At 29.1% G+C, this 27,711-nt stretch overlaps 1 protein-coding gene across 4 annotated transcripts in view; it reads left to right on the plus strand.

Annotated features, from left to right (window-relative positions):
- Positions 1-27,711, plus strand: part of LOC142328183 (uncharacterized) — a 165,101-nt gene that overhangs the window by 8,247 nt on the left and 129,143 nt on the right. For all 4 annotated transcript variants that reach the window (XM_075371744.1, XM_075371746.1, XM_075371747.1 and 1 more), the window contains exons 2-6: positions 12,915-13,195; positions 16,075-16,596; positions 20,020-20,257; positions 23,614-23,776; positions 26,159-26,324. In XM_075371744.1, coding sequence (XP_075227859.1) covers positions 13,019-13,195; positions 16,075-16,596; positions 20,020-20,257; positions 23,614-23,776; positions 26,159-26,324 — 1,266 coding nt within the window. In that variant the 5' untranslated portion in view covers positions 12,915-13,018. The remainder of the gene's footprint in view (positions 1-12,914; positions 13,196-16,074; positions 16,597-20,019; positions 20,258-23,613; positions 23,777-26,158; positions 26,325-27,711) is intronic.

Genomic DNA, 27,711 nt, shown 5'->3' on the forward strand with positions numbered 1-27,711 from the left:
CTATAATCCTTCCTATTTTTAAATTATTCAATTTTTATCTATTTCTAGAATCTAAACCCTCAAATCTTAATCTTCAATCAAAACGTTTTGAATCAATTATGCCAATTTTTGTGTTCAGAAAGTTAAAGGACAGTCTTTTTGTTAATTATCCTCTACCAGCCCTTATTGTTTCTTTGAACCACTTAATGTCACTCAGAGGTAGTTGTTCTCAGTAAATATTCTTTGCCATTTTCTCTTAATTATTTCAAATAAGTAGCTGGTTTCTTTGTTTTCTAATATTACACAAATCTAACTGCACTTCTGTGATCCATTTGTAAACTTAAATGCTAACATAAAAGGAATCTCATTCTAATAGTGACTCTGCAACCTATAAAAAATATTCTGTTTAACTAATTGACCCTTAATGAATTTTTTGTGATTGATTTTTCATTTGGTAGGTAGGTATTTATCAAAAATTTATTTAATTTGATTCTGTTAGGTTATCTAAACTTTTAGGTTTGACTAGGCTACATTATGAATCGGAAAGCATTCTTTTGATAATATTTTAATAAAACTGAATAAAGTCAGTGTTCAGATAAGGGTAATGTATGATAACATTGACTTAAAAATGAGATTGTTTATTTTACAAGCTTCTCTCTCAATACTGACTTATAGTATTACTTTGTGTCAAGCTGTATTTGTGTGGTATAAAGCTTCTCAGGGATAGAAGAAAATTATCATTTTTTTTTACTTTGGTTCTTGCTTAGGGCTGTATAAAAACCTAATTTACTTTTTTTTTTAACCACCTCTGTATTTTTTAAAATTAATCATTTTCGTTTTAAGCATTAATGGTTTTTTTTTTAAATGTGTCTGATTAATCCTTAGATAAATCTAGGAAAACTCATGTAACTACTCTGTATATAGCAAATGTTTTCAAAGGAAGTCCCATATACATGTTAGAAAGTGTTACAATAGAACAGTTAAGTGCAATAATAGTTTAATAGAACAGTTAGTGTTTAAGTGCCAGTTAAATTAAAGAAAAACAGTAAAATCTTGATTAAAAAGAATTTTGAAAATTAATAAGGGGATTTGTTCTTTGGGGATTTCAGTTTTCAAGCGTTGACTTATTTGAAAAGATTTTTTTTCTAGTTAGCTATTTTGTGAAAAAATGGATAGTTAAAGAATAAATGAAAAACAAAGGATTACTAAAAGAATTAATAAATTTCCGCTTCCCTAAGACAAGTTTGTCAATGTTAAAATTTTAATTTTTCTATTATCTTGAAAATTTATTGAAAAATTACAAAACAAGTATTTACTTTACTCTCTAATTTTTTAAATAATTCAAGTATCTATTCAGTATTTTTTTATCAGTATCAAATAAACACCAATGGTGTAATAAGACAGAACTTACCAATTGAGAGACACTTTCTGGTTCTTAGACCATTTTCATTATTGATTTTTTTTGTTACTTTTCTTTTTTATGGATTTGTATTATATTGTAGCAGGCTCTAATTATTTAATGCATCTTTCTTAATTTGGTGTTTGTAGGAGTTGTTTCTCTTGCTTGTGCAACTATGTGTCTACTTTCAGTTCATTACATCTGTGGATTTCCAAGTCTGTGTGTGTTACTAATCATTACCTGACAACAGATTGGTGGTCAGGAATAATATCAATGAACCACTGGCTCAGTCAGGTCTTCGACTTTGCTTAATTATTTGCACTGATTTTTATCACATTTTTGATTATAACTGAGATAAAGGTAAAATGATAATTTTGTATCTGTTTTATTGCTGTCAGTTGCCATAGCAGACAGTAATAGGTGGTCTGACATTAAGTTTGTAAATCATTCCATGAAATGGTAGTGCTATTAAATTTTGTTTAGTGATTTCTTGTTGCCATCTGTATTTTATGATGTGAATATACTGTTGCACATTATCATTGGGAGCACTCCGTGGATTAAAATAAGGTGGTTTTGTTTGCTTTGTATTTTTTTGTTTGAGTAGGTTCTTGGAATTGATTCAATTCAGGTTCAAAATAATCCTGTGGAATTTATGTATTGGTTGAGGCTATTTGGTTTTAATTATTTTTCTTTAATGTCAGTTATTGTCAAAATTAAGTGTGATCGATCATAACCCAAAAACAGGTTTTGTACACTCACGTAACACGTCTTGTAATTTTAAGAATTCTAGCTGGCTTTAGAGGACGTGTACTTTTTCTTGTAGAGTACAATTTTATGTTATTTACATTCAAAAGTCAGTTTCGGTGTCAACTTATTAAATTAAATGTAATAATATATTATATTTTTACGTATCGCTACAAGTTTATTTTCTGACTGTCTTTCATAATAAAATTGAGTGCTATTTAGTACTTTCATAGTTAAGTTTAGTACTTACATAGTTAAGTGGGTGAGGAAATACAACATTTAGTCGTAGACCTTTAATAAAATAGAGACCTAAATTTAAATACTATAAGACTTGTAATTTATATGCTAATGCGACACAATCCTTTCAAAGTTCTTATAATTTTAGTTATTGTTTTAATATTTTACTGCTTACACGATTCTATTATTACAACTTATCTAATTAGGACCTTCCTACTTTTTTATGCTATGGTAGCCCTCATGGCATTTCCTGTTGTGTCATAAATCTTGGTTATTCTTGTGTGTTTTAAATAATCTATTGAGATATAGAAATTTTATCTAATTTCTTTCTGTGTAGTGTATTTTGAGGTTATTGAGTAGTGACTGCTCTGATTACAATTGTGGTGTGTAATTGATTATATTATAAACAATTTAAAATTAAGTTGCTAATATAATTTAAATTAATTATAATCTGTTTAAATGACTGAATTTAGGATCGATCGATCAGTTGTTTCTAAAAACAGCTTTACTTATGGAGTAATAATATAAATTTGTATTTAATATTGTATATATAAATTTTGCATTAAGTCATTAGATGTAGAAGTCATGTTGCTAGTTTTTGAGAAATTGAAAAAATGAGATTAAGCCTGATGTGGAGGAAATTGTTAAAAGAGATTAATCAATATTTGAATTACTAATATTGGTATTTTTATGGAAGATTAGAATAACAAACAGACTGTTTAACTGAGAAAAATGTTGAGTTAAAGCAGGTGGTTAAAAGTAGCAGTAAGTCCTAGATTCCATACAGTGACAAAATAATTTGGTGTATTATGTATTACTGAGGTGGAAGGTGAAAATCTCCTGAAGAAGTTTGAAAAGAAAGATTGTTAGTTGATGTAGAAATGCTGGATAAAGAAGTAAGTTGTATCAAAGTGTACTTATTGTGGATGAAAAATATGAAGAACTTGTAGAAATATACAAAACTGAAGCTGAAATGGGAATAGATACAAACTCTAGGGAGAAAAAGGTTAAAAAGAAAAAAAGGGTATATATATTAAAATTAATGACAAAATGTGAAAATTTTCAAATGTAGCTGATCTTGTTTCATTGTGAACCTAAGAAGAACTTTAACGCGGTATATTTTTTTGATTATATAAGTACTGCGGCTCAGTAAATGAGAGAAAGGATAAGTTGTACAATTAGAATGTAGATGCTTTTTAGAAAACCGTGATGAGTTTTTCTTTTTGAAATTTTTATATCGGAACATTATTTTGTTAAGTTGAAGAGTATTTTTTCTAATTATGATGTACAGAAGAACTAACTCTGCTGTGATAAAAAGTAATATTTGGAGAGTACGGTCATTATGAGAAATATGCAAGGAAAACAAGAAAAAATGCAGGGAAGACTATACAAACTGTCTTACAGGGAAGACTATACAAACTGTCTTACAGGGAAGACTATACAAACTGTCTTAACAAGTTAGTGATTAAGGTGATGTTTTTAATACTGGTCCACAATTTTAAAAAGAAAACGTTTAACTGATAATAGTATTTTAGTAGATGACTGTAAAGGTTACTTTGACAAATTATTAAATTCAGTCACATTATGTAAAATATGTTATGCACAATCACAAATATTATTTGGTGGTTTTAGATGCCCTTTTTTCTGAATCGGTTACTGTTCTTGAAGGAATAATAGACAATAAAGCAACTAGAGATAAAAGAATATAATCATTTTTTTAAAAATGCATCTGATATGTTAGAAATATTCGATGAACTCCTGCTGCCAAAAAAGGTTCGCAGAGGGGCGTTGAATTCCGAGCCACTCAAGCATGCAGGATACTCGAGCTATCGGGTCATCAACATAAGATGACTTTTAGCCTGGAGAAGACCATGATGATGCTTCTCAAGGGCCATTTGGCTGTGAGGTGGCGAATCTGCATATTATCAGGCCAACCTGTTAGATATGTTCAGTTTCAAAAGTACCTTGGGGTGTTTCTTGATGTGAAATTGTAGTTTAAGAAGCACCTTCAATACGTTGCAAGGAAGGCCTGTAATGCCTTCTTCGGAATTCAACATGCGGTCAATCCTGATTGGGGTCTTAATTTTAAGACTGAGTATCTTTTGTAAGGGTGTCTGTGAGCCAAATATGCTGTATGCGGCGCCTGTTTGGGCAGATAAGCTAACATTTAAAAGCTATCGGGATATTTTGTTATGGACTCAATGCCATATATTGGTAATGATAATGGTTGGTTACCATACAATTTCATGGGAGGTGATCTTGGTGATCACAGGCATGAAACCGATAGACTTGATTATGTCTTGGAGGCAACAGCATTATGTTGCTAAGAAGTCAGGTGAGTTGACTTCGGAGAAAATAAAGGAGATAAGACAGCATGGTGTTGCCCTGTGGCAGGCCAGATTGATTGAGAGTTTGGGCGTTATACGCATTATCTTTTCCCTAATGTTGTTGATTTGCAGGATGCCTCTTCAGAACACCCGAACAAGTATGTGACACAATTTTTTTTCAGGGCAATGCGCTTTTCGAGACAGACTAGAGAAATTTGGCCTGGCAATCTCTGGTATGTGTCCACAATGTGGATTGTTGGACGTGCTTATCATGTGATATATAAATGTACTAGGTGTGACTTAACGTGCACAGAGACCATTTGTTGGCTTGATGTTATTGGGTCGACACTTGATCTCTGTGTTAATTGTTAAAGCTGGACCGAATGGGTGATTGTAGAAAGTTTTATTGCATATTTGGCAAAAGAAAGGAGCGCTGAAGGGGTTGATGTTCTTCTGGGCTTTCCTTCTTTGTGTTTATGTTTGGTTTTATTGTTATTTTGTTTCTGTTTGGTTATAAATTTTTTGTTTGTTTTACATCGGTTATTTTTTATGTTACTGTTATGTTACATTATTTATTATTATTGTTATGTTTTGCTAGTGTTTTTGAGTTTTGTTTTATGATTCATTATGTATTGGACTCATTTTTACCTTTCGGGTACGTAGAGTTCAGTTCCTTCGTTCTTAGAAAGTCATTCAGTCTTGTTTGGGACTTGGCTAGATGTGTTTTGTTTGGAGTTTATATTAGTAGTACACTGATGAAAATGTTGCTTGTGGCATTCGCATTGGTGGCATCCTGGCTGAGGCTTGACTGAAAGATGTTGTTGCCGAGGTACTGAAGATGACCTCCGGTAAAACCCATAAGGGCTAGGTACGAAGGGGGCGTGGTGACTGAAACTGTCAGGTGGAGGGTGTCTTCCCCTATGAGGTCAGGTTGTTAGAAATATTATTAACTATTTATAAAATAAGATCTATGAAATTAGTGTTGTGTCTGAGTACGTACACTGTCAGTGGTTACCGACAGTAACAGGACGGTTGATAATATTCATACTTAAATAAGTATTTATCAGTATTATTCTCACAACCATGAGGTTAACGAACAATAAAGGATCCACGGGGGCTTGCTTTCACGTTTAATTTTAAATGTGAAAACAGAAGGTTTTTAGACAACGGCTTTTTTGTCAATTTAACCTCAACATTCAGTCCTGTAGTTTGATATACTTTATTTACAAACTGTCAGAACTGAATATCTCCTCCAAGCCGGTTTCTTTTCTTGGAAATATGTTACGCTGATCTGCATGCAATGGTTTGGAGTTCAAAGGGACTAATTGAACATTTTTAAACATGTACCGGAGTAAATCAAGGATGTATTAAGTCTTCTTCTGTTTTTGAATGATGATAAAAATTTGAGATGTGTAGGTAAAATTGTTGGCATTCGTTGACGATTTTATTCTATTGGCTTCTGTTTGGCTTTCTTTGCAGAATGATAAAAGTACTTGGAGAGTATAGTTTGATGTGGAATTTAGAAGTGAACCTTAATAAACAAAAAATTATTGTTTTTCAAAAACTGGAAAAATTGGCAAAACATGAGAAATGGTGTTTTCATATTGAAGTTGATATTAAGATATATAAATATCGGGGTATAACATTGTCTTTAACATTATCATTAGAAGACAGAAACCTTTAAAGAAATTACATTCAGCCAAAAAATTTGGGTTCACATCTTTAATAACGCAATCTTGAATAATAATATACCATTTATGAAAAAATTTGAATTATTTAATGTTTGCGGGTCTGTTTATGCCAATGCGTAAAATAGCTTTTATTCCAATAAATTCAAGGTTACGGTTGAGTCTTGTAGTTATTACAGGCTTGGTAAATTTATTTTGCTCTTTCGTAGGGCTTATCATATGTGTACTTTTAGAATAGGTTGTTTTGGCTTGTTTTCGTTATCAACTCTCTCGGCTCCAGTCTGACTGACTGTTGCGTCATTTTGGTGTCAGCGTATTTCTATCACGCATTATTTATTGCTATTAGTCTTAACTTTTTTTTTATTTTCAATTTTAATATTGTCATAGTTCCTAGAAGTCTCTCTCTTTTCCTGTTTAGCCTCCGGTAACTACCGTTTAGATAATTCTTCAGAGGATGATTATGTATGAGTGTAAATGAAATTTAGTCTTGTACATTCTCAGTTCAACCGTTCCTGAGATGTGTGGTTAATTGAAACCCAACCACCAAAGAACACCGGTATCCACGATCTAGTATTCAAATCCGTGTAAAAATAACTGGCTTTACTAGGACTTGAACGCTGGAACTCTGGACTTCCAAATCAGCTGATTTGGGAAGACGCGTTCACTACTAGACCAACACGGTGGGTTAGCTCCTAGAAGTCTTATTCTCTTTGTTTGCCTTTATGTCATTCTTCAACTTGTGTGTATTCAGAAATTATTTTATCAGTCTTATGTTATTCTTTTAATGGTCTGCTTGCTTGTAAAAATTTTTGTTTTGTCTTCGTTCCCAAATTCCACACGTTTTTCTACTAGTTCTCACACTAACACTTCCACACTACCCGTTGTCGTTAACACACACACACTCTCTTCTGTCCATTGCCTAGTTTGCTTCCCCTACTTCTTACCACGCCACCTTCTGTCTGCAGGAAAAATTTCCACGATGTATGGACGCCTGCGACTCGCCACACTATAATATATAGTGTGACATAACCACACTATAGTGTGGTTATTCATTGCCTTTGTGCATTCATAAATGTGTTTGTTCTAGAAACGTTCTTTTTATGTGTTACACAATCAATATTGGACCTATACTTATTTCGATCTCACAGAAGTTAGTTACTGAAAATAAGTCATGTTTTCTTCCGCGTTTTAGTGTGGTAATACTTGGTCGCCATATCGTCTTGTACTCTGTTGAAAGTGGTTCAGTTACTACAAACCAGCCAAATTTATCGAAACAGGATCTTTCCAAACTGGTTATTACAAATTTGTGATGCTCCGTATTATTTAATTTCTAGTAACAAAATGTTATCTCTGTATTTTCTGATACACCACTATAGATTACGCCAAGGATAAACTTATATATATATATATATATATATGTGTACTTTAATTCACGTGTTCATTTTTTACAAAAAATTATGTTTGGTTAAGGCAATTTAAAATTATTCATTATTTCTTATATTAAACAGTTATGTTATTAGTAAAATTAGTGAAATACTCAATTAATTGTACATTATGAATTTGAAATTCAAGTATAGTCATGAAAGGTGGCTTAGATAAAGGTTGTGTTATTATTTTTCATGTGTAACATATTGTGCTATAAACATATGTGCATATTGTGTAACATATGTGCTATTAATGCCAACTATTGTTAATATAAAATCGACTTGTAATTAAATAGTACCTCAGAATTATAAAAAAATATGTATGACACAAACATTCATGGATATGAATGTGTGTTGGTTGATAATATTTTATATACATTTTAGTGACTTCCAGGAATGTTTTCTATTGTATCATTGACTCATGTAACTGCACAAATTTTTGATTTCATTTGGAAAATAACAATTTTAATGAGACAGTTTATTTATTTTTTATTTTACATAATTTTAACGTGTTAGATTATTGCTGTTGTTAATATTTTTAATCAATGTTAAATATTGTTTTGTTCAATCAAGTATTATATTATTTTTACAAATTAGAAAAAAGTCATTAACATGAGAATGGCTAAGAAACTTAAATATTTTCAAGAAAGTTTGCTTACTAAATGAACTCTATTTATATGATTACTTATGACAATTTGATTATATTGTAACTAACTTTCTTTTTTATACTGGAATCTTATCGTGGCCTTTTTTCTATAACAAACTAGAAATGCAAGTTTCAATTATTTAATGATAAGTATGAAAATGTTCATAAATCAGAAATGGCCAGTGCCAATGATAAGAATTATTATAGTTTATTTTTCTAAGTTAATGACATTTGTTCATTGGTAATTTTTATTATTACAGAATATGTCAGTAATGCAACAGTTTTCCAGTTACACTGGAAAACTGTATATGATTATAAAAAGTATATGATTATGATGGTTAAGTATATGATTATAAAAAAAGGTGATTTAAGTTCTTTTGTTTTCAGGCTTTATTAAATTGCAGATTTTCATATTATTAGCCTATATGGAGTTTATTTGTGTGATAAATTAAAGTCCAATTCTTTTGGCAAAAACGAGCTATGTGTCATTTTATTTTTTGTAATTTTTCCCAACAGGGTCTATTGTCGGAGCTCAAGCCTGAGGTTATAAAATGTATAATAAATTAGAATTAATGCGACAGTTTTTCATTAAGAGGATATATTTCTACTAGATTACCCCTGAATGTAATTTATATCTTGAAAACTCCAAACTGTATTTTTGTGTATGTTAAAACTACGCTTATAATTTGTTAAAAGATGTATTCATTTACCATCGATGAGATATCCTAAAATGTTACTGACAGAATCATTTAATAGGAAGAAAGATTTATTTGCATATAATGAATTTGAATGAAAAAATTTGTGTAAATTACATGATTATCTTGATGCTATTTTTTCGATTGAAAATATGAATGTTTTGAATGCAGTTAAAAGTCAGATTAAATCTAGGAATTCAAAATTATTAAGAGGATTGTTAAGAGGTTTTGTGCAGTGCAGGGAACTGAGCTTTAATGGTTAAAGTTATCATATTACATCAGTAATTAGTGCTCAAAGGTCTGCATTGATCGACTGGTTTTTTAAGGCAAGATCTGAATTTGTGCTCTGGTAATTTTAAATTGTGTTCTGTATGAGATAGAGTAGAGGAGGAAGAAGTGTCTTCCATTTTGTTATGATATGTTCAATATTAAAAGAAATTAGGTTGAAACAATTTAACAAAGGTACTTAAAACTTTTATGAATTAAATTACTATAAACTGTAATAACTGAAAGTTAATGAGTAAATTTTGTAAAGAACTTGGACTTATCATTTTCATTTGATTCAATCCAAGAATATAATTTTTTTTTTCATTTTTATTATTTTATATTTTAAATGTAATTAATTTATATGTATTTACTTCTAATTTTGTTTTGCGTCTGTATATTATTATCTTTGTAATTTTTTGTTGTGTTGTTTACCTTTAACCCCCTCAGATGTTCCAAGGACTATGAGTATTATCTAATTATAAACTGTAACGCAATTTTTTTAATATATTTTCTTGAATTATTAATTAAGAAGACGTTTATTATGTTGCTCATCAACAAGCCACGGTCACTGAAATGCATGTAATATCTGACAAATGAGACTTTTGCTCTGTTTACTGCAGGTGCAAGCTGCACATTATAGGCATTATTATTGCTAGAAAACAACTTGTTCTCTTGTACTATCATATTTTTTATATATCACAGCCATAAGAATGGCAGACAGATGTGTAAAATGATAAAATATAGCGTATCTCTTTCTTTTGTGAAACATTAAATTATATATTTATTCGTTTCGATTCGCTCAGAAGAGATTTGATATCTTAATTTCAGTAATAAATTTGAAGAAACATTATTGCATATGAAAACAGCGATGAGAGTTAGAATTTCTATTAAATATGGTAAGACAGTACAATATAAAATATAAGATGAATCCTGATTTGACTTTACATCTCCTGTACGTGTTAGAATTATTTTCTGGTTTTTCCAACTAGAATAACGTTGATCCTTTTCAAATAAGTTTTTAGTATTTTCATATTTTTAACTTCATTTGATAACCCTAAATATTAAAAACCATATTTAACTTTTAAGTAAATGTTCAGAAATTTGAGAAAATTAAGAAAAATAGGTGAGAGTAAAAATATTATTAATGAACGATTAGTTTTTTTAAAGAAGACTAAATTAGGAGAATTTTAAATAATTTAAAAATATTAGTGTAGTTATTTTATTTTTAATATTTCTTTTTGGTTTAGCCTTGATTAGTCTGTTCTGGTGCCTGTCTACATCTCAGTTTGCCTACATTTCTTCTTCCATCCGGCTTATATCGTTTATTTTACTTATTACAATCTCTGTTAACTTCTTTTATGTTTTGTATAATGTTATTATCTTTCTTAAGCTGATTAATCTTATTCTTCCATTTACTAACACTAGAATGAAAATGAAACTTTTGATATATTATAACTTTATTATTTAATTCAATAGATACATGAATAAATCCTACCTTATTAAGTTGTTTTTCTTCTTTTAAATTAGATAACCAGACCGCATGATTACAGCTGTCCAGCGTGAACAGCTTGCTGTACAGTTTAATATTAAATATTTTGCAATACATTTTTTATAATTATTTTATTTCTTTTAAAAAAGAAAGAAAAAGAAAATCAGGGAGCACATGAAAAGTTACTTAATCAAAAAAGCATAGATTATGTATAAAGTCTGCGTCACCCTTTATAGCTGAAAAATATAATGAAATGCATCTTAAAAAGGGTTTATTGAATCTTTATCATGTTTAAAATAATTTCATCATATATTGACAAACCAGGAAATTAAGCTACACATCCATGAAGACTTATTTAATAAATTTACTAATTAAAAAAGTTAATCAAGTACGTCTTATAGCTAGACGTACTATAAGTACGTCTTATCAAACGTCTTATAGCTAGAGATATTACAAAAAGTTAAATTTTCATACTTATCATTTAAGATAAGCATAAAGTCTCATGTTTAATTATTTATTTATTATTCAGTTAAACAAAGGGACTTGTTATATTTGCTTTTATTTAGTAACTATTTTTTTTTTTTAACTTTATTAATAATCCACAAACGTATAAAGTACGTGCATTACAGAACTCGTATCACCTTTTGTAGTTTCTACTTTTTATTCATTATTACAATAAAAAACTAAAAAAAATCCTTTCTAATATGTATTTAGGTATTACACTGCATTGATCAGTTTTTAATTAAATAAAGTCAAAGCTATTGCTATTTTTATATTTTTTAATAATTAATATTAATCCTGATACAATTAATATTAATTAGTACAGAAATTAAATGCAAAAATATGGTGGAATAGTTATTAGGTAATATTACCTTAAACCCAATATTAGGTTTAAAGTTGTTCCAGAAGGTTTGACGTTTTACATTTATTATTAAATTATTTGTTTTGGGAACATTTTATACGATATCAGGCTCCTGAGTTTAAATTTGCCGGCCTTTTTTCTTAATGTCGGCCAGATTTTGATCGGTGGCTATCATATCAGCTTGTTGTTATTTTGGCTAATTATTGTTATTATGAAAAAGGTCATTTCACAAATATAATTTCAACGCTAATATTGTCTCAGTCCTGGGAACAGAAATGTTCGCTTAACCAGTAGAAATTAGCCATCTAATTCTTATCAATCTATATTTATTTAAATTTCAAACTAAAGGATTTTTTAAATTTTTTTCCTGAATATTAGATCATAATTTTTACTTTTTCTTTTTAAAATTTAAATTGCTTATAATTCTAATTTATATATATATATATATATATATATATATATATATATATATATATATATATATATATATATATAAAATAAATAAAACATATAATATTTATAATTTATTTTGTTGGTTCAATAAACCAGTGTTATTTAATATTTTGTTCATTAGTATTTTGTTAGTAATCTCTCGTCTAATTAAAACTTTTATCTTGAATCCCATCATATTTATCAATAGATATAGTTTTATGTGAAATTTAATAATAATTATATTTTATTAACATAACAGATTTCATGCTATTTCAATATATATTTAAAAGAATTAATTTTAATATTTATGATTTATTTATGATGTTTGTTTTTTCAGGATTGCTTTTGTCAAAGATTGAGTCCTATATGTGTTGTGTTGTTCATTTTTATGCAATTTTTGTTATTTTATACGATATAAAATTTGTTTGTTTTTTTAACAGTTTGTCATTTTATACATTTGTTTTGATTTTAAACTTTTTTTATTTCAATACCAGTTTTTATTAATTTACCTTGATCGTGTTTCTAACATGGTCTCAGCCTTCAGTCAGTCTAGATTCGGATTAGATCCACACCTTTTTTCTTATGTACTGCTTTTTTTTTAATGAAATTGATGATTTTAAAATAAAATTGTGTTATTCTATGTTGGACATTATTTTTTTAATTTTATTTATAGTATTGGTCGTTGTTTTATTTGTGGTTGTTATTTATTTATTTTTTATTTTTAGGAATCTGTATTTATCGATTAATGCAGTAATTATCAATAGAATTTTGGTATATTTTATATCTTTATAAAAAGTTATTACTTTCTGTGATTTGATTATAAATAATAATGGAGTCAGAATTAAAAGCTGTTATCCGTAGTATTTTAATATCAACACCGAATGCTATGAATGTAAAACAGTTGGCCACTGAGTTTATGCAAAGTGAAGGTGCAGAATTTCCATATAATGATTTTGGATTTAAAACGTTTTTAGATTATTTGAAATCTATCCCAGATACAGTTTTGGTAAGTAGAAGTGTTTATTTATTTTTTACATAAGCTACTCGAATATCTTATATTATTGTAACCCATGAAAGGTAAAATCTCTTTACAGTAATTAGTGGTTTCAGCCGGATGATATTTGTATACTGTTATATGTTAACAAAAGTGATAAACATTGCTGCAAAAAAAATACTAAAATGTACATAGTATGATCTATTAACATTTATTATATTATGTTGTAAAGGTTGTGTAGTAAAAAAAGAAAAGATTTTACCAATGTCGCTGTACATTTTTATGTGCTTAGTTTTGAGAAGTTGATAAATCCCATTCGTGGCATCTTTTTATACGCCTCTAATTTCCACTGTGCTTATGGCTATAGTTGTTTATGATTGCTCTTTCATAAAAGAAAAAAAGTTGACTTTCTTAATTTACTAAATATTGGGCATGATGATTCTTATTTATCGGTTCCAAATAATCTTGTGACAGCCCATTTTGTGTCTAAAAAACTAGTTCTGACTTTTTGAGGGGGTCCCAGTAGATGAAATTATACTTTAGATGAAAATAGAAATAAGCATAAGTATTTAATTAATAATGAAGACAAATTTAAATGTTTTTTAAAGCTAAACATTACGGTTTGATTTTGTAACAAACAAATTTAATTGTCTCAAGAAAATTTGTTATGAAATTTCACTTTATGGGCAGCAGAAATACTATCATATTATTAATGGGAATCTGTCTATATGATCAGCAATATTATGTTGATTTACTACATAATGCAGTGTTTTTATTTATATTTAAATTGAATAGATTGTAACTTTATATTTTTTTTATAGTTAAATAAGAATCTAGTTTGTATGTGAAACATTTTAAAATGCAACAATTCAGGAATATGTAATTTTAAGTGGTGAAAGAGTAACCATTATTTTTCTGTTAGTTTTTATCAATTGTAAGTTTCTCAAGTAGGTGCTCGCTTCTGTCGTGTATTAATATTGATTTTTTTCTCTTCTTACAAACATTATTTTTATTTTTAAGTATGATAAAAAAAAGAAAGTAAAAACATTCTTTTTGTTTAAAAATAATGAGAAAAAAATCAGTAAAAAATATCCATTCGTTAATTTTTGTTTTAAAAAATGGGCAAATTCAATCTACTCCACCCATTCATAATCTATTCACCAATTTGTACCAGCAAACTGAAATTATTATACAACTTTCTCTTTCTGGGTTGGGAAGTATTACAGGAAAAAATGTTACTGCCCAACCAGTTGCTGCCTTTACTCAGTCACTCGTGCTTTGTTTTATATTAATCCATATTTATAATTGTTATAAAAATATATTCAAATAAAAGCCTGCATTATTAAGTATTATTATTTATTATGTTAAAATATACTGAATGAAATTATAATAAATTAAAAAAGTTTTATAATAATACAATAATAGTAATATAGTAATAAAAAGAAAATGTTTTAGAGGATTGCACTGTTGGAGAATCTTCCCGCCTATCAGAAGAATTATTTTTATATTAAAAATTCATTGGCATCAATTATAAGATATTCATAAGACTTTCCTCACTTCTTTTGAAAATTTATCAAAGCAGTATTTATTCGCAATCCTAAATACCATGTGCATCCAGAAAACCGTGGCCATGACCTTATCATCTGAAGGAGCCGGTTCATTTTGCCCGGACCACTTTTTTGACTGGTTTTGTTTCCAGTGTATAATAATAACTCTCATGTTTCATTGACAGTAATGTAATGCCGCAAAAAGCTCATTTGGATTGCGCTGGTAAACGGTCAAAGATTGTTTTGAAGTTGTCATGCAGCATTGCTTTTGATCAGGTGTCAAGAACTCTGACACCATCTTGTTGATAGCTTCCGCATACCTAACCACTCATTTAAAATTCACTATACGTGTTCAGTTGAAATGTTTTTGATCTCACTAATCTCACATACCTTGGTTTGGCGCTCTTCCAGTATGATAGCATGGATTTTATCGATCATTTCTTGAGTAGTCACACACACACACACACGCACGCACCCACACCCCCCACACACATATACACACACACACACACAATCATAAAAAATACATTTTTATTACAGATTTTGTAATCTCATTCAGTCGCTATTGATAAGTTACATAATTTCTCTTTTACCCAATTTTTATTTTAAATAAAGAATGAAAAATAACCACAGATATAAACTACAATGAAAAATTAAACTGATTTAAAAAGTGTAAAGATTTACTAACGATGAAGAAAATATAAAGTCTAGTATTTTGTAAAATACAAATAACCTCTCAACACTGGAAAAGTGTAATTTATAAAAAAAATTAAATATAAATAGAATTAAAATGTGAATTAAAAAATTATAATGCTCATATTTGAATCGACTGATATGTAAACAAAAAATTAAACTATCTAATGTCAAGTCATAATAATAGCAGACACGAATAAATCATCAGCTGTGTTTATTAGTTTAGGTAAAGTTACTATTAAAACAATATTATCGTCTAACGGTGTGAAAAAGTAGTAAATAATTTAAATGAACAAAATTGAAATTTTTCTTTCATTTTGTTATTAAAAACAGTCAAAATAATATACAGAAATGAGGTAAGATAAAAATAATATCGACATTTAAAATAAGATATTTAGTCAAATTAAAAATTAGTCGCCTTTTGATTATAGGGATATAAAGGTTTATATAGCTTTTTATTGTTTAATGTTGTATATATAATTTTATTTAATGTTAGGAGTACTAGTTTTAGCTCAAGTATGTTTGAGTTAGTGGAGTCATTTGTAATATTAGATGCATTATTTTTGTGTAATATATTAGTTGTATTGCACATATTTCATGTAAATATTATAATGTATTAAGAAAAAAATTGTGTTTCCTTTTCTTTTACAGTTGGATTCACAAAATTCCATAAACCCATTGGTGATACCAGTAAAATCTGAAAGATCATCGCATATTGATAATTTAGTTATGAGACAAAAGAAAAGAACTATTAAAAACAAAACTAGTTTTTTTAAGTCATCTACAGTTAGAAGGCCTTCATCTATTAATGTGCCACAGCCGTTGTTAAATATGCACTGTTCGCCTCCAACACAATTAAAGAAACATTCACAATCTCAGTTTAATGATGGTGACTACAGCGCTACCACAAACAGTGAAAAAGGCAATTCATCTCCTAATTTTAAAAAATCAACCTTTCCTTCTAGCAATTCATTTTACGATGAACCGTCTTTTAATTTTAAAAATGAACAAAAACAAGTAACATCAAATAAATTACAACAAAATCATAGTAATGATGAAACTAATGATACTAATAGTCCTGGTTTTAAAGGTGCCAAAAGCAGTTCAAAAAATGAAAAGATAGTGCGATCGGATTTGTTAAATTTAATTTACCATTTATGTCCTCATCCTCAGGTATTACTTTTTCAAATTATTATTATTTATAAGTACAGTTCATTAAATTTAAGCTCTAAAGGGTGTTCAAAAAGTAATGCCTGTTTCACATCTGTTACCATGACAAATATTGTTCAAGCCTTCTCAGAAAAATAGTGAGGAAAAATGTCATTCCTGCAAGAAATAACACTATGCTGGCCTCTATGTGAGTTTTTTATTTGTAGTGAAAGCACTACAAAGTCGTCAAAAGAGGTGCATTTTGTGATTAGTTTTTTTACGAGCTAAAAACCAAAACCTTAAGTGCAAACATGAACATATCTTGTCATGGCCATCAGAAATGTGTATTATTGAACTGTTGTTCAGTAATGACCGATCTATATCTTATGAGTCATTTGTCTGAAGTCCCATTAAAACAATTGATAAAGTTTTGTGCAGGTGTTACTGTGATGTTAAAAGTAAGGAATTATTGAGCATAAAGGAACTCTTGGTAATCTTAATCAGCAATTAAATAAAAAGTGTCCAGGAAGATTTTTACGTAGAATTATTTTTACCATAATAGTGTATGCTTGAGTGTTGCAGAAACAACTGCCTTTCTTAAAATTTTTTATTTATACAGCTGATTTTTAGAAAATCAGCCGTTTCTGAGGCCTACAAGGTTAAAACCTTGCTTAAATTTTATTATGGCTGGTTAACCACATCCATATTATACCCATACTATAGGGAACTGTATAAAATTAAATTCTAAATTTTATACTGTATTGAGTTTGTGAGTTTATTGATCAACAGTATTTGTTTTGTATTAAATTTACGATTGATATGATGTATGAACTTTTATAAAAGATTTTATTGCTTCCAGTTCAGTGATAAAATAATTAATTTAGCAATTGACACATTTTTTTTCAGACTAATGGTAAACTTTTATGTATGTACTGTTTAATTGTGTTTTTAATGATTATTTATGAATAGCTTTCCATTTTATAATTTGTTAAAAAAATTCTAACAATGAAATGGCAGCCATTAGGAATGCAGTTTAGGACTGCGCCAGTTATTTCTTTTTCATATCCTGCTTTGAATTCCTCTATGAAAGTAAAAAAAAAGGTAATAATTCTGGAATTGAATTCGTTTCTTACAGTTTTTTCAATCTAGCAATCTCCTGATCTAAATAATTCTTTTCATAAATTAAAAGGTTATGAGAAGACTGGTAGAAAAATTTTACGATTATTGAAGTGGTTAAAAAATTGTTCTGGTCCATGTTAACCTATTACTCGCAAGAAGCCTGGTTGTTTTGTTCTCTCTTTGAACCTGAATCATGAATATTCTTATGGAAAATACATGAACTTCGTGTATTGTCAGTAATTCGTAAAAAATATTGTGGTTATATCTTGTTTTTAAGGTATAATAAGTGACTGATTAATACTGAAGTCTGAAAATATTTAATTGAGTGATGAAGTTGATATTGGTAGTACAGTAATTTTTTTTTTTGTCGCAAATACGTCTCATTATGATGTTTCTATTTCATATATTAAAGATCAAAATATGTCGATAGAAATACAGATGCTGATAAAGTTCGCAGTCGATTTGTAAAACAAATCACGATACGGTAACCAGACTATATTTTTTCCCTCTATATATTACAATATATATTCATAATACCCATCTTGAGTGATGATGGAATCATCAATTTGTCTCTTCATGTTTGATGCAACTTTCCTTAGAATTGTTGTCTGATTAATCTGGAACTCCAATGATAAACTCCACAGTAACAGTCCACAGCATACAGCACCATCTTGTAACCAGCAGTTTTAAGTGAGTCCACACAATTTATAATAATTTCTAAATAATTTTCTGCAGTTAATGTTTCTGTCAAAGAAATGGGTGCAAGTAGTACTATGAAAATATTGACACAGATACAGGGACAACAAATCGCATTATATATCTATTTTGATCTTTTCCTAGTATATATTTAGCTAACTATATATTTAGCTGTAACAAACTTACAATTGTAGAATTGCCATCAGTTTTGGATTGTGTGACTATAAATAGACTGTATAATTGAAGAAAAAATTATAATAATAAATACAGAACTATGGAAAGTAAAATAATTATTGATGTACAGAAACAAATAAATATATTGAAATTGTTACTGTGGTGATTTTGAAGTAACAAAACATCTAATAATGGAGAGTAGGCGTGAGATTAAGATATATTTTTAGATTAAATTATTGTAGAAGATTGAAAAATAAATCAGATTAAATCAACAAAGATTGATGAAAAATTAAAATTAATAAATTTTGAAATTATTGTTTACCTGTTTTTCCAAAAATTTAATGAAATCTTATATTGAAACTGAAAACAGGAGTATTATATATTGTACTGTACAGCCTTTGTGAGAGCCTAGAGCTACAAACAAGAACCTAAGACCATATCTAACCCTATATGAATTATTTCCAAATTAATACCTGCGTATCACAATCAGCCAGAGTTTAACATTCTTATCGTATAATTTGCGTGATTCAATGTGAACATTTTAAGTAGTGATGTGATGAAAAGTTTCCAATCTATCTTAACTTAGGTTCAATCTAAAACTTAGGTTCTATCCTATTTAAGGATTTTTTAATGTTAGAGCTGATGAAATTTATAATTTTTTTTAATAGACTGTTTTATGATTTCCTAAAAACATTTATAGTTATTATTTAACATTTGTTGAATTTCAAATTATTGTTTATGATCATCATAAATTGTTATTTATATTCATTTATAATTTCAGTTTATTTGTAATCATCTTGGTTACGTATACAATATGTTAAATGCTATATTCATGTTATGGTTGTAGTGACATGAGTCACAGGTCATCCCCAAAGCTGACACAGGCATTATTCTTAAGAATAACAAGCATTCCATGTGTTGCTAACTAGGAAAAGGGAGGAATGAAATGAAAACATACCAAGCCTGCCTGCCAAAATTAGGTAATATCCAGCTTTATAAGTGACAACTCTGTTTAGCGTAGGGACTGCAGTGTAGTGAACATAATTACTCTTGGAGAAAGCGACTCTTAGTAGTGCCTCTTGTACAGCAGGTGACTTAACATATATTACAAATACAATAAACGCTGGGATAAATAGTGTAAAACAACAGATTAATACACCAGCTTGTATTAAGAAACACATTTTAGAAACCTCATAAAGTTATATTTTTTTTTTTACTTACAAAAACATAAAAATCTGCATTAATTAAACACTTAAGAATTATTGAAACCTTGTATTTTATTTAATAGGTGATTTCAACCAACTGGTTCATCTGATCCTTTGTGATAGATTAAAAAAGGTAATCTTTTTTCAAGTTGGTTTTGTTTATCAAACAGGCCACTGAAATTACTAGTTAAGGTGAGGATAACCTTAGTAAAAAAATTTACAGCCATTATTTTGTTTTTGTTTTTTTCAACAGGGTTGTTCCTTGCAAGAAATTGAAAGTTTAGTGCAGAAAAACTTCACGATTGCTGATGTATTTGATATTAATGATGTTGTAGATGATTTAGAAAAATATTTTATTTTAATTGATGGTGTATTATACCGAAAAGATATTTCTAATTTAATTCAAAAAAGACACTGTCAAAATACCAATTCATCATTGATGCAGACAACTACAGCTGCTGCTTGTACTACGGTTGATGACACTTTGAAAGGTATTTCTATTTGTTATTATTTGTAGGTCGACTGACTACATAAGCTTGAAGCTTGATTGTGGCAATATAATGTGAAACATTTGTAATATATGAAAAAGTTGCCATCCTTGACTCGAATTAAAGTCCAGAACTTTGTGATGTAAGACAAAGATGCTGCCATTCCATCACTGAGGACAGCAGATTTATAGCTAAACTTTAATTTTGATATTTCCTGTCATATATGATTATTATTGTAAATATTTTTACTTTCTCAGCCGAATAGTTGTACTGTTATGTTATGCAGCAATACTGTTTAAGAGAAATATGGTAATGGTCAAATTAAGTGTTTGAGGCTTTTTTAGAATTTGACATTTCATGACCTTCTCTTCTAACTAAAAACACAATTTTAGCACTGAAAAATCTGTTAGCCCATTTCTGGTTGATATCTCTGTCTGACAGGGTGGACTGATTCAGGTGAAATTTGTTAATATGATTTCTATACATGGGGCATTGGTACCATTAAATTGGTGTTAATTGAGCAGCAGGGGCAGGGAAATACAATCTCAGAGGGTAAGTAAATTTTTTCTCCTAATTTAATGCTTCTTAGGTTGCTAAGAAGCATTAAATTTGCTTAATGATGGTTTTTGGTCTTATTGAAACTCCATAAAGGAGTGGGAGCAAGAAATGTGTTTTCTTTATTGTAGTTTCTGGACTCAAAGTCACATTCTTGTAATAATTAAATTATACCATTACTAGTATGACACTTACGTTATGTATTTGGGTAATTTCACTTAGAAGAGAATAATAAGTGTGATCTTTCTATTTATTTTTTTTAAATAAGATGAAAGTATGCCAAAGTGAATCCATGTAGTTATTAAAGTTAATTTTCCTTTTAAATAGTCTGCCAAGGGCAAAGCCCTTAAACCAAAAAATAAGGCTACCCCTAACCATTAGCCGGAATTACATAACTTTTGAAAGTTAAACAACACTTTGCTGGCTGTTTTGTTTCTTTTAGCAAGTCGCTTAAAGAAAAAAAACATCTTTCCCTTTTTTGTCCGTATTGAATGTTTTATTTAAAAAAAATCTATAGTCTGTCTATAATCAATTGAATTTTCTTTTCCTACTGGTCATACAGTCTGATAATTGTAGGCATGGCTTCTATTTAACCTTTTTTTGCCTTGTTGTTCAAGAATTGTATGTATAAAGTATCAGAAAACAGAAATTAAAAAAATTAATTCAATGAAACTTCAAAGAGTTTACTATTGGAACTAGAAATATATCCTTTGTATGGAAATGTGTAGTATTTATTAGAGGTCCTGAGAAAAATATTTTATTATGGTTGTGATTAATGACAAACCTTTAAATATATATTTTTTTAACATTATGCCACATTGTAAAAATAAATTAGTTAATGCGTGCGATAGTAAGTCATGTATTATTTATGTGTGATTAAAGCACTTCAAAGTAGAGCAGAGTTTATTTATTACTGATAAAAATGAATATCTACTTGGCCATACAAGTATTTTATAAAATTGGACTATTGATATTCCAGAAGTCTTAATGTAGTGTAGCTTTTGGTGATTAAGAGCCTGAAAGTGGTTTCTTCTCTTGTTGATGCAGTGAATGCACCTGTAGTTACATCCGTGAATCATCAGTCTAGGACATTACTAATTAGAAATGAACATTTGACATTATTGCATTTACATATGATCGTGTTAGTTTTTGTTAAACATTATTGGTTTAATATTATTTGATCATTACAAACTATTTGAGTGCTGTTGACTAATATTATCGCATACAGGAGGAGATAAAAACTGGCACAGAATTATTTTCTAATTTTGAGTAAAGACTCGCACCAAATTTTAAATAAACAATTACTTTGTAGTAGTAGTAATACTAAAGTTGTAAATTGAAAATTAAAAGATGGCTACTGTTTTGGTATTACAAATGTAAACTTTCTGTCTATATTTATTTACAATAGAAAGTATTTATTTAAAAAGATTATGATAAATTTCATTAAAACAGCTCAATCTGTTCTTGAGTTGTAAAACTATAATTATAAAACAAAATGGTTGACATAGATAAAGTGATGTTTCTGGACCTTTGTTAATATTATTATTTTGCTTGTACAAATGTTGGGAGACATGCTACTGAAATATTGGATTATTTTTTTTGTGATTATCTGTGTATTATAATTATTTGCTTAATTAAAAAAAAAAAACTGAGTTTTCTACACAGAATTTTTCAAATAGGAAGTGTTTTCTGTAAAGGATATCCTGAAAACTTACTGGATGGTCTCGAGGTTGAATTTTCTCATTCTTCTTTCATCTCAATAACACACACAGATCTTGTTAAGACATATTAAGGGTGCCCTTTTATTCTACATTTGTATTTCATTAAAATGAAATGCTTCATTTGTTCATTATTCAAAAATTTCTGCTAATTGCTTGTCTTTGTTTTATTTTCTGAAGTGATATTTAGATGAGTGCTAAACTCGTGTATTAAATTTCATGAACTTCGGCAATAGATAAAAATGGTCAATGCAGTAGATAAAAGTCAAAGATCAGAATTAATGATAAAGTAGATAGAATTTTCATACAGAAATGAAATCTATTAGTCTTGAACCACAGTTACAAGAATTAAAAACAAATTTCTTAAAATATTTGTGCAGAAAATATAAATTTTTTTTCTGTAGAGGAATAGGTAGTAGCATCTCTGCCTTTTTATAACTGTTGTCAGGGTTGAATTTCATAATTCTTCTGTCATTTTAAAAATGAAGAAAGGTAGGTGTAATTGGATCGGCCAATTGTGCCAATATACGTAAAAAAATAAAATAGTGGTGTCAGGAAATTGAGGAATATCAGGAAGGTGAAGAGTAAGTAGATGACTCCATTTATATTAACGGAGAATGTTGAAAATAGGATATGTAAATTTTATAGCTGTTTAAAGTTTTACAATAAATGTGACTTTAAAAAAAATGATGCGACTCCTTTTTATCTTACAGTGAATTTTTACCATTCCTGAAATGCAAGTTCTATTTAGAACATTTGTTGCTTGGCTTGTTTCTTGAAGCTGTTGGCCTTATGAACCATTCAGTTATCACTGTTATCATTTTCCTATATTTAATGTAAAATATGATTTCTGTTCTTCACAGAAATTTAAAATTTTGTACTGGAATTAGAAAGGAACAACGAGTGCTCGCGTATTTAAAAATTTATTACACAGGTTGTAAGCACAGAACATAGTGGAACTTCTCAAAACGTTAGCATACTGGCTAAAGAAGGTTGCTTTATTAATAAAAGCTGTATTCATTTGTTTTTGGTATGGTCTCAGAACTTTTTGATCGAGTGGAATTTTTATTGTGCATTTTTTTTTAGATTGTGATACAAAACAGCCAATTTGGGTGCCAAATACTAAAAAAGAGCCAGCTTTTATACCAGCTGGAGCTGAATGTTCTATGTTGAATGCTCACTTCTATGATTCTGATAGTGTATCTTCTGATGATTCGCATAGAAAAATTAATTACTTAAAGAATGATAGGTAAGTTTATATTATTGTTATCTTTTCAAGTTGTAAAAAAATGAAAGATCTTAACAATTTTATGAATTAATTGTAAGTCACCGGTTAATTTAAAAAAAATTATTTTAAGTATTTTTGTTCTTAAGTCTTCATCTTGCTGATCAGGGATCTGTAGGCTTTATTTTTAGAAAATTTATGGATTCTACAACATTATGAACATCACTGTGCGTGGATTATGGGTTACACAGTAGCTTTGTACTTATTCTCTTATTACTACAAGTATTACAGAAATCAGCATTTATCACGGTATCAACTGATAATTATAGTAATTTGATGGGTCGTTTGCCTCTCTGGTATCATTTCCTGGTCATTAAACAATTTATTCCGAAGAAATTCTATTCCCTAACATCATATAAGAAAAAGGAAACAATAATTTTCAGGCATGGCTACTTAGCCAGTCAAGTGTAAAGTTACTTTGACACTGTGGTAACTTGGTATGAAGAGAGAAGCGAGATTACAGCCTACAATCTTCTAAAAGATAATAGGTTTCAGAATCTTTGGAAAGATTCAAGAACAAAACTACTAACTAAGAAACAGTCACTTTTGTTATGCTTAACAATGTAATCCTAATCCATATATATATATGATGGTCATTCAATAATTAAAGAGTCAGATGGCAGCAGTGAAAAAGCTATTTAGTAGAATGCAATTAAAACTGTCCAACGAAAGTTTTTTACCCTTGAGAAAATATCTGCTGTTCGAAAGGAATTTCCATTATTATTGGCTCTTTTGTTTATTTCAAAATGTTGGCTTCTGTTGAAACATGTACCGTGGAATAATGCTTGCTATAATAAGGTTTTTATTTTCTCAGGGTGTAAAACCGACCAAAATATGCTAACAGATTTTAAAACTGTGGTAAAATGTATATTAAGTAAATGGGCAGATCAGTTATCACCGATTTTCATCGTACAGGAAGACCAGTGAAAGCAACTAATTGTAGGGATGCTTCCTAAAATAGCATTAATGATCTTATTTGCAAGGACAAGAGCATAAAAATTAGAAAAATTCTGAAATCTGTAATGTTTCAGCATCGGCCATTTCATTATCCACGATAAGCTGAATTTACACAAACATTTTCATGATTTTGAGTTGACATGGTCAGTTCAAAATCACAAAGACACTTGAATTCACAATTTTAAGTAACGTAAACAACATTTTTTAGCAGAAAGTGTTGATTTTTTAGATTGCATGAAAAAGCTTGTGCTTTATCATTTTGAGTCTGAATCCAGTCGTCAGAGTATGGAATGGAAACATCCGGCTTGCTCACCAGGAAAAATTCAAAACTACATGTCAGCTGATGAAGTAATGCTGACAGTGTTTTGAGGTCTAGCTTATTGTGATTGTTTGGAACAGCAGCATACAATCATACACCAAGTTCTATTGTGAGGTGCTAGAAACCTCCTGGTTCTCTCTCAAAAGGTAAAATTGTTCTTTATGATAATGCCTACTCTATACTGGTTATCAGACATGTGAAGTTAGTCAAAGGTCGGGTCAGTAGATGTTACCATATCCACCTTATAGTCCTGATTTTATATCAATAGATTTTTTGTTTGTTTGGTCCTCTCAAAGAGTTTTTATCTACAATTGAGTTCAGTACCGATTAGTTGGTCAAGAGTGCTGCACAAGGATGGCACAGACACTAAGGTGAACAAGTCTTTACTTTTGGACTGAAAGATCACAGGTCATATAAGCATTACAAAGACAATTCAATGGTAATGAAATTAATGGCTATTAAGTGACGTTAATTTCATTGCCATTGAATTTTCTGTGTAATGCTTGTATGACCCTCATATGTTGAAATATTTTATAAAATTCCTATCATTTTTATGACCTAATCTTTTACCTTATTTAGTGAAATAGTTATTTTGTTTTTAACTTTTTTTCCTAAAAGATTAATAAAGTTATTAATAATTTATCTTTTTTAACTATGCAGAATTCATGATTACAAATTATCAGTGTATTACTTACAGTTAGTTAAAAAACTAACAATCTTACAATATAAAAATAATGTGTTAATCAAATTATGCTCATAATGACATATTAATAACTAGATGGTAGATATAATATAGATAATGGACTCCGTGCCTTATTAACTGAAGTCTTCTTTCACTATCAAATTAAACAGAATGTCTGAGCCGGCTTCTTCACTACATGAATTCTTCCAGTTTCTTAAAGGTCACAAGATTGCATTTACATTTATCAAAAACACGTATCTGTAAGAATTTAATTCTAATTATTACTTTTGCTTTAAAGTACTTGATGTAATGCTTAAATTGTTGCTAGAATCTGTTTTTCCTGATAACTATTGAATCACAATGTGATATCTTATTAATCTATTTACAGGTTAAATGGTGTATCTGTTGAACATGACTATAATTCCTGTAATGATAATGGTGATTATGATGATTTTGATTTACGTATTAGCCATAAAATGAAATCCAACCTGAAATATCTTATTAAAAAATATCCTTATGGCATATACTGTTGCGATTTACCATCATTATATGAGGTACGTTGTTTTGTAAAACTATTTTTTGTTGTTTCATAGAATGCAATTTTTATCATTACAATAATCGTATCTGTTAATAATAATAATAATAATTGATTCATCCTATTTTATTAATGGTTTCAGAAAAAAAAACAGGCTGGTATATAGAGCAAATTTTAAACTTAAACCAAAATAAGGTGGCGCATGTGATATGTTATTGTTGAGATTGTGATTTTTCAAGAATTTAAACATGATTACCATTTGGGAAATCTTGACTTTTCATTAAGAGATTGCACTTCGTACATATTACAAATATTATTAACCACTTTCTTGGCCATGGTGGATAACAAGGATGCAGTATAGTTAATTGATGTACAATACAAAAATTGTTGAATATAAAATTGTTTACAGGATTTAAATTAGAAAAAAATTATACAAGGGTTGTTTTTTTACTTCCTTGTATGAAGTAAAGGAAGTATTATGATTGTGAAAAATTTCAGATTTCAATGGAAATATCCATTTTGATCATCCTTTAACTATCATTTTGATCATCCATTTTGACTAGTTTCAGCATAATGTCTGTATGTACATAAATATATACATACATATATACATACATACATACAGACATGTATGTGTGTATTTTGCATAACTCAAAACGATCAGCCAAAGGATGCTAACATTTTGGATTTAGGACTGTGTAACATCTAGGTGTGCACCTTTCCTTTTGATTGCAATCAACTGAACCAAAAGTTCCAAAAAACCCTGAAATCCAAAAAAATTTATATTTTGGACTTTTTCTTAACTGTAGTAATAAGTCCTCATTGAGAGCTTTTCGACGTTCTACCATAAGTGGTACTTATTTTCATTGGTTTCAGAATTATAGCCAAATAACATTTTAATTAATGAAATACTTTGATCTTACAAGGAGTAGGCACATCAGTTGAATCAGACTTAATCTCCTTTTTTTTAGAGGTCGTCATGTGATTTTTTTGCACATAAGTCATATGACGACCTCAGGTTGCAGTGCTCCATATACATGTTATATTTCAGTTTATAGCGCATAGATGGCATTGTAATGTATTCTGAAGTGAAGTGATGACATGTGATTTTCATACATTCCCCTTTCTAATCTCACTCACTGCTTCTTATCAAAATAAAATAATTTCTTTGTTCGTATTTTTTGATGACTAAAAGTTTCGTGGTGATCATGAGGAAGAATTGACAGTGTTTAGAAAGCGTTCTAAATGGTGATAATGAATGTAGTGATTTTTTTGATGATGAATTAAAGTCTGAAGAAAGTTGTAGTAATTAGTGAGGAAAGCGATGATAATAATTATGATGCACCAGGCCCTTCTAAGTGTGTACATACTGCGACGCAGAAAAACAAAGTGATTGGAATCGGATA

The sequence above is a fragment of the Lycorma delicatula genome, chromosome 7 (genome assembly GCF_047948215.1).
Source record: "Lycorma delicatula isolate Av1 chromosome 7, ASM4794821v1, whole genome shotgun sequence".
In the NCBI taxonomy this organism is placed as follows: Eukaryota; Metazoa; Arthropoda; class Insecta; order Hemiptera; family Fulgoridae; genus Lycorma; species Lycorma delicatula.